The 12,146-nt window shown below is 29.6% G+C and overlaps 1 protein-coding gene across 1 annotated transcript; it reads left to right on the top strand.

The window, feature by feature from the left end:
- Window positions 1–4,428: 4,428 nt before the first annotated feature.
- On the top strand, window positions 4,429–6,188 carry LOC101206300 (RING-H2 finger protein ATL65). The gene has a single exon (XM_004145354.3). It carries the CDS (start codon window positions 4,821–4,823, stop codon window positions 6,084–6,086), a length of 1,266 nt encoding a protein of 421 aa, XP_004145402.3. The 5' UTR covers window positions 4,429–4,820; the 3' UTR covers window positions 6,087–6,188.
- The last annotated feature ends 5,958 nt before the right edge of the window (window positions 6,189–12,146 follow it).

The raw sequence follows: 12,146 nt of genomic DNA, 5'->3' as shown, positions 1-12,146 counted from the left end.
CAGTCTTCTATCATTATAGCACATCAATGACTATCAGTGATAAAATTTGTTATAGATCGTAAATCTTTTATAAAATCTACTATTTTTAAAAAATTTCTTTTAATTTTTAACTAAACGCTATATTTCTTAATTTTGATTATCGTTCTATTGGTCCATTAGTATTCTACTTCACTTACCTTATTTTCTTAACTCATATGCTAGATGCAATTTTACCCACCTACAAGTTTTATAGTGTGTTAAGTATGGGATGTTCCGTGATTTATTGAGGGGTTTTTTTTTTTTTTTTTTTTGATATTGTAATTGGTTGTGGATATATTTATTTACAATTTTGTAGAATTTATTTTATACATCTTTTGTATTTTTTTTGTTTATTTTAATATGAATGTTAACGTCAATATGTCAATCTTTTTTTTTATTATTATACTCAATGTTATTATGATTTTGTTTAAGATTTCAATTTGAAAAAGTAAATAAATGAACAAAGGGTTTGAAAGTTAGAGGGAAGGTGAGAAATTTGGGTTTTTTTAGAGGAAAATTAGTTTTATTTAAGGGTGTTGATATATTTTTGTTTTGGGATAAAAGATTTATATGATAAATTAGCAAGATTTTTTTGGTCATTTATCAATTTAATTAATATGATGAATATGAAGTCTAATCATCAAAATATAAAAGTCACATCATCATTTTGGTAGAGTTAACAAAATTATAATGTCCGAGATTAAGGAGGAGACATAAATAAATCGATATCACATTTGAATGAGAATGATCCTAAAGACATGAAATGAATATGTAAAAGTAATGTTTATGAACAAAATAGAACAAAATACAAAGTTTAGAGACCAAAATAAGATTTAAACCTTATTTTTATTCATAGTAAAACTAAATTATTTGAATAGGCTTTTAACTAACACCATGTACAAATGGAAAAAGAGACATGTGCAACAAAAAAAACATGATCGAATTTTACCCCAATTGCATCTAATTATATTTGAAATTAACATGCATTATCACTCTAATTAAAATGAATTAGGGTAAATGGAACTCACCTTTGAAGCTCTTGTTCGCCTGAGATCTTCACTCAATTTCAAACTTGACCACCACTAGTGTTGATCTACTATTTTTCAGACTTAAAATCGGATTTAACACTCGACAAGTGAAGGATTTCAAAGAGAGAGATGGAAATTGGATTAGGGTCGGGAGAATTTAGATGAGTTTTCCACTTTTTAATTTTAAAGACAATCTAAAAAACACCAAAAAGTTTTTCATATTTTGAAAAACTATCCTTTAAATAGACAAAAGACATTGCATGTGTAAATTCACCAAAATCCAACACCTCACACTCCATTAATTTAGTAGATTAGGTGTTTACATCTCATGTAGCCACTTATCCCACTAAAACTAAGTGAGATTATCCAACAATATGTTAGATTTTTCCACTAACTTAAGTTAAATGGCAAAATGGTCATTTCTTCAATCAAGTGAAAGTGAGAAGTTAACATTTTGACATTTTTCCACTTTGTTCGTCTTGACTAATTTAAGTATGAATCTTCATTTATTTTTTCAAAATTTAAATCACATTTGAATATAAAGTTGGTCAAAGTTTGACTCTTTAAAGACTGAAAAGTCAACTATGTGACTTTTTACAAAATTTAACTATTTTCATCATTTTTTAGCTTCAGAATATATGTGAATTCATAATTTTAAATTTTAAATTATATTTAAATATAAAACTTTATCTCTAAAATGATAATCGACCGTTAGATCACATATACTTGTCGGTTTCTCTCTTAGCACTATTATTATTGTTTGGAAATGAAGCCATATCTCTAGTTTTTTTTAAAAAAACAAAGACATTGGTTGATGCAAACATAAATGATTAATTGTACTATGTTATATGTGTTTAAATGATATAATATTAAATACTTTTACTTTTGCTTGTGGCTTCATTTTAAAAAACTTTATTTTTGTGAAAATAGTTGGTTGTCAATTGTATATTCATGATCGTACCCTTATATCTAATCGACATGAAACTTTTTGGTCACACTTTTATCAATCCTCCCCTCGAACAAAGTACCATTGAATCTTCCCTCAAATAGTCATGCATTTGTTTAGCTCTTGTATTCACCCGATCAAACACACCACATATCTCATAGAGTTCAACCACAAATCATGATATGACATAATTTCAAGGTTATACTATATCTTTGTTTGACACCTGAAGAATTTTTGCTGACATAGCTAAATTAGGGTAACCACTCTAATACCATCTCAAATCATTGATTGGTCCAAAAACTTTCATCTTTATAGGTGAATCCAAGTTTAAACCCTCATTCAACTATATGCGAAACCTTTTTAACAAAATTGTTTGGATGGTTTTGTCATGAAATTTTAAATATGTATTTAATATCTATTTAATATCTTGGTTTGTTACATAGAATCTAATATTAGAAAATTTTCAAAACCTCTTTGACATGGTTTTTAATACCATCATACAATTAGTTAGATATTTATACCGAATATCCAACACTAATATACTATTATCAATTAATCATTACTATTAATTTAATTAATTATTAACATGAGCATTTTTAAATCTAGTAAATTGAGTCATAACATATTTTAAAGAATTAGTAAAATTTTAAAACTATTACTCATAGACAAAGCAAGGTTTGGAACCTCATAACACAGACTCGAATGCACCATTTTTCCTAAGCCTAGAAGCAATTTAAGTGGAGTGTTTATCAAAATGATTGTTACATATCATTTTCTATCATTAATATATCTAAAATTTCGTATTGTATAAATATTTTGTATGTCATTTATAATAGTTTTGTTTATTAAATATTTATGTATTATTCAAACTCAATATGCATCAACTAACACGTCATCCTTAACTATCTAATAAAAAAGTTATTGTTAATGGTTAATATTATATTTAATAAATTCCTTTGAGTAAATGAATTGTTCAATATGAAGATACTCAATTATTTTTATTCTAAGGGTAACGTAATATAATACAACAATGTATTAAATAACTCTAATTTTTTAAGACTGCATTAAATGTTCTCCACGTGGAATTAATTACTTATTTTAAAATTAAATATATGTAAAATTGATAAATCAAACGAATATATTATAACATCCAAAAATTAATTGATACCTAAATTAAATACAAACATTAATTGTCTCACGAATTCAAATTCCAAATATTTAGTATGAAACAAATTTTAGTGATTCAAACAATCTCTTCCAAGATTTTAAAATCAAACTCATATACATATGGTTTTAATTTTAATAGTAATAGAAATAGTAAAACTTAATTATTTATAGTTATTACAAATATGTTTATATAAAAAAATTATTGACAGAATTGTTAAAAGTATTTACGAAATATAAACAAAATAAAGAGTAAATAGTTAGTGAGTTGAAGGTTTAAAATGTAGAATTTGAAACTTAACAACTAAATATTAATATAAACATTAGTTATATCTACCAATTTTTTCTCTAACATTTCTACTTTTTTCTAGAAAAAACCAAAAGCTACAAAATCATTTATTTGTATTCACAATGAAAAGAAGCCAAAAGAGTTAGCATTGTTTTTACTATAAACTCAGATGGAAATGAAGCCATGTCTCTGCTTCTTGATAAAGACATTCATTAAAACTTGGTTGATGGAAAGAGATTGAAGAAAAAATGTTTTATTCTACTTTCTCATAGTCATGCAAAACCTTTGAATAATGTTATAAATAATTTCAAAACAAAAATATTATAACTTTTTTTCTTGAGATTTGAGATTTGAGATTTGAGTTTGGTTAAGTTTAATTTGTAGATTTAAACGAAGTTTTAAATATATATATATGTTATTGTTCCATAGTGTGTACTAACTATTATTCAATGATATGTAGTGATAGGGAATTGGATTGGGTCCAACATAATTTTAGTGCTCCATTATATGAAAAAAAAAAAAAAAAAAGAAAGAAAAAGGGTAGGGTTCACATCAAAATCAGCTTTTGAAAAAAGAGAAAAGAAATGATAAATTTTTTTTGACTTTGTAGGTAGATATGTTCCACAAACTCTAATTAAACCATGGCCCTTTCAACATAGTCTCTCCATTATCATTGGTTCTTATAAATCCATTTTATTATCTTCTTCTTCGTCTTTTCTTTTTTCTTTCTTAACTCACCAATCCAATTATTATTATTAATAATATATTTGGATATTTTATATTATAGATATTTGGATGGATGGTGTTTTGTTTTACGTATGAATGGGTTTTGCTTTTTGGCATCAAATTTCATGGAAGATCTCTGCTCCCCTCTTCTGTGGGCCACCACTTTTTTACTTTCTCTTCCTCTCTCCCTCACTTACACCCCCCCCCCTCCTTTCCCAATCATCTTCTTTTCTTTTCTTTTCTTTTCTTATCCCATACTATTTCATTTCGCAAATTAAAACCACAATTCTCCTACTTCATACATCATAAACTAAAGGAAATGTAAAACACTATATATCTAATGTTAATGACTAATGTATATATGTTATTAAAAACATAAGAGTAGGGCCTCACGGATGCTGAGGTGGCAATAGACTTTATAGAAGAATTGGAATGTCATAGTCCGCACCGCACAAGATGAAAACTCAAGAAGGGGCTTTAAATTTGTGAATAGTGACGTGTCATTCATCCAATGTCCTCGTCGACAAATCGCATGGAGGACCTAACAAAGAGTCAAACCTCTCTTCTCTTCTTCTTCCATTAAACCCTTCTTCTCTCTTCATACAAATCTCTCTCTCTCCCCCTCCCTCTCCGCCGTTGCACCACCTCCATGCCGACCTCCCCTTCTCCTTCTCCTTCTCCTTCTCCTTCTCCCTCTCCCTCTCCTTCTCCTTCCACCTCCTCCTCCTCCTCCTCCTCCTCCGCCGCCGCCGCCAATTTCCCTCCTCCTTCATCCTTACAGCCGGCGAAGCTCCCAGTCGACTTCAGTCCCCCTCTAATAGCCATGGTTGTCGTCATCGCTACTGCCTTTCTCATCGTCACTTACTCTCGCCTAATCTCTCGCCATCTCATCCCTCCCATTCTCCATCTCCTCCGTCTCCACCGCCGTCGCTGGCGCAGGTGGCGCCGCCGTCGTCGACTTGCTGCCCGATCTTACATCCCGTCCTCCTCTGGCGGCGACTTGGATTCACTCCCTTACGATTCGCCTTTCTTCGAACCTACTACAGATGCCTTCCATGTATTCTCTCCGTACGGTCTGGACGAATCTGTAATCAAAACGATTCCGCTTTCCGTCTACACTGCCAAAAGCCGTGACCGTGAGTGCGCCGTTTGTCTTTTGGAATTTGAAGACGATGATTACGTTAGAACGCTACCGATTTGTTCGCACGCCTTTCATGTTGATTGTATTGATGTATGGCTTAGATCACACGCGAACTGTCCTCTCTGTCGCGCGGTGGTTTTTAGGCCGGAATCTCCATTCACGCCGGTTATGGCAGCTAGAATCCGGCCAAGCTTAGACGATACCATCTTACGAAGCATCATATTGGAACCGTTAGCTGAAGGTCCTCCTATACCTAATCGAGATTCTTACCACGCAACGGAATCAGAGATCACGCCTTGTATTGATGAGCCACGAAATAGTAATTCAGTGGAGGATCAAATGAACGGAAGAGATTTTTTGTTGAAACGATCGTATTCATTCGGATTCGAACGGAGCTTAGCGTCGGAGAGAATGATTCTAGAACCAGCAACCACGTCTCCATGGAGGTACCGTCGTGGAAGCTTCTGGAGCAAACGGCCGTCACCATTCGGATCTCTACCGAAAGCGAGAGTATTCTCATTCCGATACTACAGAGGTATGAAGTCCCCGTTCTTCAGACGAAGAGGAGGATTCTTTCCGTTATCGGAATCAAGCTGGAGATTCTCCAACGGCGTAGGTGGAGGTTCATCGAGACGGAGTAAGTCAATGACGAGTCCAATGTTTCTCCGATCGTCAGTAACAGGCGGAGGAGGAGCAGCGGCGTTTTCGTCGAGCCGGTTGAGATGCGGAGATCCCGAGGCGTTATTATCACCGGAGAGATTCAATAGAAGATGAGAGGAGAGGAGAAAGGAGGAAAAGAAATGAAAAAACGAGGACACGTGTGCGGCTATGATGAGAGAGGGAAATGGAGGGTGGGAGATAGGGAGGAGGGAAGGAGAGAGAAGCGGCGGCGGTGGTGGTGGAGAGAGAGAATGGTGGTGGGGGGTTTTAATGAAGAGATGTCTGGCAAATTTTGTAGAGGTCATTAATGGGAGGTGGGGAGAAGCATTTAATGAAAAATTGACGAGAGAGAATACACACTCTCTCTCCCTCTCTCTCGCTCTCTCTCTCTCTCTCTCTCTCTCTTAAACTTTAATCGATGAACCACTGCTCATATGAGGTTAAATCCCTACTCTAACAAATTTAATGCAACATTTTTTTCTACTTCTTCACTCTTTTTTTTTTTTATTTTGCTAATTGGTCCCTCTTTACTCTTGCCATTTACTTTTGGTCCTTCAATTTCAAATTCTTAGAGGCTACTTTTGCAAACCCAATTTCCAAGTATAAGATTAGAAATGGAAGGAAAGTAATGGATAGTAGACAGTCACAATCATACTCATTGGAGGAACTCTAAATCTCTCATTTAACATTTTGAGGACTCTTAACCTTCCAACAAAAGGAGAGATTGACACACAAATGTAAACATCCATAGTTCACATTCACGTGATGGAAGAAGAACAATTTTGTATCTAAAGGGATTTCAATTTAATTCTCATTTCAATTGATAGATATTAAAAATACAAGGAATAAATATGAATTGATAAATAAAAACAATATATTTTTACAATGGAGACTCCTAAAATTTATGTTTTCTTCTAATAGAATATTCATTTGATACAGAATTGGATGTGAAATAAAATGTTAAAACTCTTTCTAAAATTGAGAAATATTATGGATTTTGAAAAATGTTTCAAACTTAGGTTTTAGTGAATGTGTGGGTTAATGCTTTATTAATTTAATTTGACTGAGTTTGAATGATATAACATAAACCTAATTATGATGGTCAAAAAAAGGGACGTTGTTGTTGATATTAGTGGGTTTGACTGAATTTATTATGTATAATTTTGATTTTTAATGTATGGACTAAGTAGCCATATTGTCCCTATATGATCTATAATTTTAGGGGGAGGGGAGAAAATATGTTTTTGGCCTTTTAATTTTAGTTTTAGGTTTAGTCTTTATTTACAAGTTTGGCGTTTAAATTTTGTACTTGGTTTCTATTTTTAATTCTTAGTTTCCAAATGTTACCATCTTAAATTTGCGTTTTATTTTAATTTGGTGTCTACCTTATAATCTCAATCTTTCCTTAAATACTCTATCTTTGTTTTTAGTATTAGTATTTATCAATTAACTCAGAGCTAACTTATCAACTTTAACTATTTTTCATCACTATTACAAATCAAATTTAAAATTTTACTTCCTAATTATTTTAAATAACATAATCCTAAAATTATTTTTTAAATATAACAAAATGACAACAAGATGGTGTAATCTTAGAAAAATTACTTTGGAGTTCCTATAATCGAGTCACCGAAAAGAAATGTGCACTTTGTTGGTACATGTATTAACTTTTAATTCTTTTTCTTAACATGACTTTCATGTCCTCATAATCTCTTTCATTTAGATGGTATATCGGTTCAATCATGTCTTCCTCCTAGTCTCGGGCGTTATAGATAAAATATATATATATTTTTTTATCATTTTTCTATATTTGTAAATACATACCGGTAAAAATATTTACATTTTATAGAATAATTTCAAAAACAGAAAAAACCTATAGGCCCATAATGAAAATACAAAAAATGTTACGGTTAATACGCGATTAATCGGTCACATGCATGCAATTCTTCTAAATGATCTTGGTACCAAAATCTTTTATATTTGATATACGATCTCTTATAGATTTGGTACAAGATCGTGTACCAAATCTGTATCAATATCCTAACAATTTTTTGAAACTTATAATACTTTGAAACTTAAAAGACTTGTTCAAGGTTGTCCGAGGCTAATTAAGGTCGATAGCGTGTAGACAAGTTCAAGTCGAAGAAAAACCACTAGGCGACCTTAGGGAAATCTACATCCCAAAGTAGAAGTCCTAACCCTACCTTGAGTTCTAACCAATTGACCCAATAAACATATATACACCAATCTAAAATTATTTTTTTAAAAATAAAGTTTTGAATATTTTTATTAGAACAAAGGGTGGTAAATGTAAAACAACAACAATAATTTTTTTGAAAAAAAAGAAAAGTAAAAAAAAGAAAAATATAGAAAAATAATTGTGGTAGGGGCCAGTTGGGTGATGCAAGAAGATCTAGCATTAAATTTGTTACTAAATATAAAATTATAAGGTGAAACTAATTAATGATCCCTCATTTATTATACATCAATATTTGGTAGCTGCATTATTGTTACCAATTTATTGTTGTTTTCCCCTCTCCCTCTCCCTCTCTTTCTCAAATCTCTTTTTATATCCTCTAATCTTCCATTTTCTACCCATCAATTTCTTAATTCTTACTTTTATTTTCATTCCTTCTCTCATACAATGAGTTTACTTTTTATTTGGTTTATAACCTTTTCTAATTTTACACTTTTATTTTTCTTTAATAAACTAAAACAATCATGATGATGTAGATATATATTGATTGTTCCATTGTTTTTAATTCAATAGATAATTAATGAAATTCAATTTAATTTTAATCATTATTTTAAGTTAATTAATAGAAAATTAACGTAAATAACTTAAGATAAAATTGTAACATTTTCAAACATAAAAAAAGAAAAAGAAAGAAACCAAAAATAAACATAAAAAAAGAAAAAGAAAGAAACCAAAAATAAACATAAAAAAAGAAAAAGAAAGAAACCAAAAATAAAGAAAAATAGACGTGCTCACTGGAGGTTAATTATTATTGTTTTTAGTACAATGAGTAATTGGTATGAGGATTTGATGTGCACGTCAATTATTAACGAGTTATGGTCAATAACATTTAATTGTTCACTTTATTGTTTGCTATTGTTTTTCATTATGTTATACAAAATGTTGGTATGGTATTGTTTATTATTTATACTTATTCCATATTTAAATGTTATTTTAAAAACGTTTAGATTTGTGTCTATTTGATTGATAGACTTTAAAAAGCGTTCAGTGAATTACTAAACCTTCAGTTTGTGTCTTTTCGCAATAGATACTTGATCCATTCAACATTTTACAACACTACTAGATATAAAATTGGAATTAATATAATTTAAAGTCAAAAGTTTAAAATTAAGTATATCATGTAAATTATTTTTATTTTAAAAAAATATATTTTATGATTTATAAATATATAATATCGAACAGTAAATTTATGGAAGACATGAAACTCTATTCACATTTTTAATAATCATTTTGTTAAAGACCACGATATGTAGTATTTTTAGAATATGATCTATCAAGAATAGTAGAGGAATGTTTCAAACAAGAGTTTGGATGTTACCAATATTTGTTTTAGGGTATAGTTATTTACAATCACATTGATGAGAGAGATCATGAGAAAAAAGTTTGGCCTTTTGTCCAATTTTACCTTGTCTAGAAAAAAGAATATTTATAGATTTGTATTTTAGTAGCTTTTGCTTTTTTTTTTTTCTTTAAAAAAAAGTTAATTTTCCATTTTTTTTTTTTTTTGTTGAGAAAGACAAATTAACTTTGACCAAAATCACTGTTGCTTTGGATAAAACACCTAACTTCTAGTAAAATGATTGTCCAACAATATAAAGTCCCTTCCCTTTCAAACTACTATATATTATAATTAAAACACATATTTATATAAACAATGCAAAAATAAATACTTACGCGTCGAGTCCACTAAAACAAATCTATAGCGTAAACAAATTGCGTTTTTAAATTGATAAACGGTAAATTAATAATACTAATTAAAATCTTAGATTTTTACTCAATTATGATTCGTTCGGATAAACATAACATAGATTTGTAATTTTATATATCAATTAAGTCTCTAACTTATACAAGGCAATTGATTAGACTTTCCGGTCTTTAGTCAAAATGACAACGTGTTAAACTAAAGTTAAATGAATCGCCAATTTGTTAACTTGAACTATCAAACTTATTTATAACCACTAATATTTTCAAAACATTTTAGATACTTCTCATCAAACTATTTCGTTTTCAAATTCTTCAAGTAAATATAGATTATAGAGATTTAAATCTTGTCGGTCTCGATAAAAAAACAATGTAGTGTAGAACGAAAAAGTTTAGGAATATTAATTAACTTGTTTGATCTTTCACAAGTAGTTTAAGGAAGGAAATATATATTTTATGTTAGATCAATTACATCATTTAATATTTTTGTTTAAATTTTTACTTCAATTAAAATATAGTTTAGTGAGAAAAAAAGAAAACCCTAAGCCCTCCCAAAGATTTAAGGGTTGAAATTGAAAACAAAATCACTTTTGTTCTTACATTTAGGCTTATTTTATTTTTGGTCAATTAAGATCCATTTTAGTAAATTGACTATTAAAAAGTGTCTTCCTTATTTTATTGTTAAATACTCCTAATATATAATCAAAATCAAATCAACTATTTGTTATTATAATTTGACAGCAATGGCTTACAAGAGAAAAAAAGAGAGGATAAAAATAGTTATTTTTCTAAAGATTTAAAAATATAAACTAAATCACACCTTGTATATACTTTATTGGTTTTAGAATTTGAACGTATTAGGGTTTAGTCTCCATACTTTTCAATTTATAAGATTTTTATATAATGATTTAGCTTCTATATTAAAAAGCAAGATTAAAAATTCGATGGAACAATAGATCAATAATTTAAAAATAAATGGTGTTTCTTCTTCTCCTAAACATTACAAATTTCTAAACATTTGAAGACTTATTAGAAAAGTATCGTAGTTTTAAAAAGCATCGTGTCTCTTGTTAGACAACATTTACAAAATTTTAGTTTACATAAACGGCTTACTACAATAGAATAGAAAGGAAGTAGATGTATCAATTATCAAACTAAAAAAAACTCAAGGTTTTGCATTAGATGGAAAATGAGGCGGCCACCAAAGTTGGCAGTGCAAATTTGTTGTCATTAAATGGGACGTAAACTTATGTTTACCCTCTACTTTATAAGCTTTTAGTTGGTTTAGAAGAAAAAAAGAACTTTACTGAAAAAACATTACCTTTGTCTCTTTTTAATGAAGATAAAAAAACTGAGATGTGCTTTAAATTTTGTATGTGTATATATATATATATTTATATTTGTTTGGCATGGTTCATTAAAGGGGAGGCTGGAAAGGATGAAGTTAATTAATATATGCACATTATATATTAGTTGGGATTGGTTTTGGGGATTCCCATTTTTCAACGCTTTACCATCATATCTACCTATATTTAATGTCACACTTACTCTATTACCCACTCCACCTTTTCTTTTTTCTTCTTTTCCAATTAGGAGCCAATATCAACTCTTCTTTAAGAGGCTTCAAACTAGTCTGTCAAGTTTATAATAATACTGGAAAACTCAACTTACCAGTAATAAAATTTGAATATTTAAAACTTATATAATCAAGACAGATACATAAGTTTAGGAGGAAGATTTTAAAATTTGGATAAATTTTATCAGTGAAAGTTTAGAAATATAGTTACAACTACCATCGTATTTTAAAGGCAAATTTTTACAATTTGGCCTTAGTTATTTTTATAATACGTTAAAGAGATCTTGAAGTTGACAATTTGCCTTTTATGTCCTTTTTTTATAATGTGTTTGAAAGTTTATGATTTTGATTTTTGAGTGATGAGATTTCAAATGAATTTTGTTTATTAGTTATGAATGACCAACTATCCATCTCTCTCATAAACTAAGGATAATGCAACTTCTCTTTTAAAAAAAGGAAAACCTTGTAGATGGTTTTAGTTTGCAACAAATAAACTTAAAAGTGTATAGTAACCTAAAAGTGTGTGCTTACAATAAGGGGTAGAATATCACTTTATGTAGTAAACATAATATATATTTATTTTCCTTGTTTACAATGGACATCTCTTCTTTACTAACAATTGGATACAAATTCCAAATCT

Source organism: Cucumis sativus, chromosome 2 (assembly GCF_000004075.3).
Source record: "Cucumis sativus cultivar 9930 chromosome 2, Cucumber_9930_V3, whole genome shotgun sequence".
Classification (NCBI taxonomy): Eukaryota; Viridiplantae; Streptophyta; class Magnoliopsida; order Cucurbitales; family Cucurbitaceae; genus Cucumis; species Cucumis sativus.
Note: the sequence above shows the minus strand (reverse complement) of the source record. Positions and strands in the feature narration are given on the sequence as shown.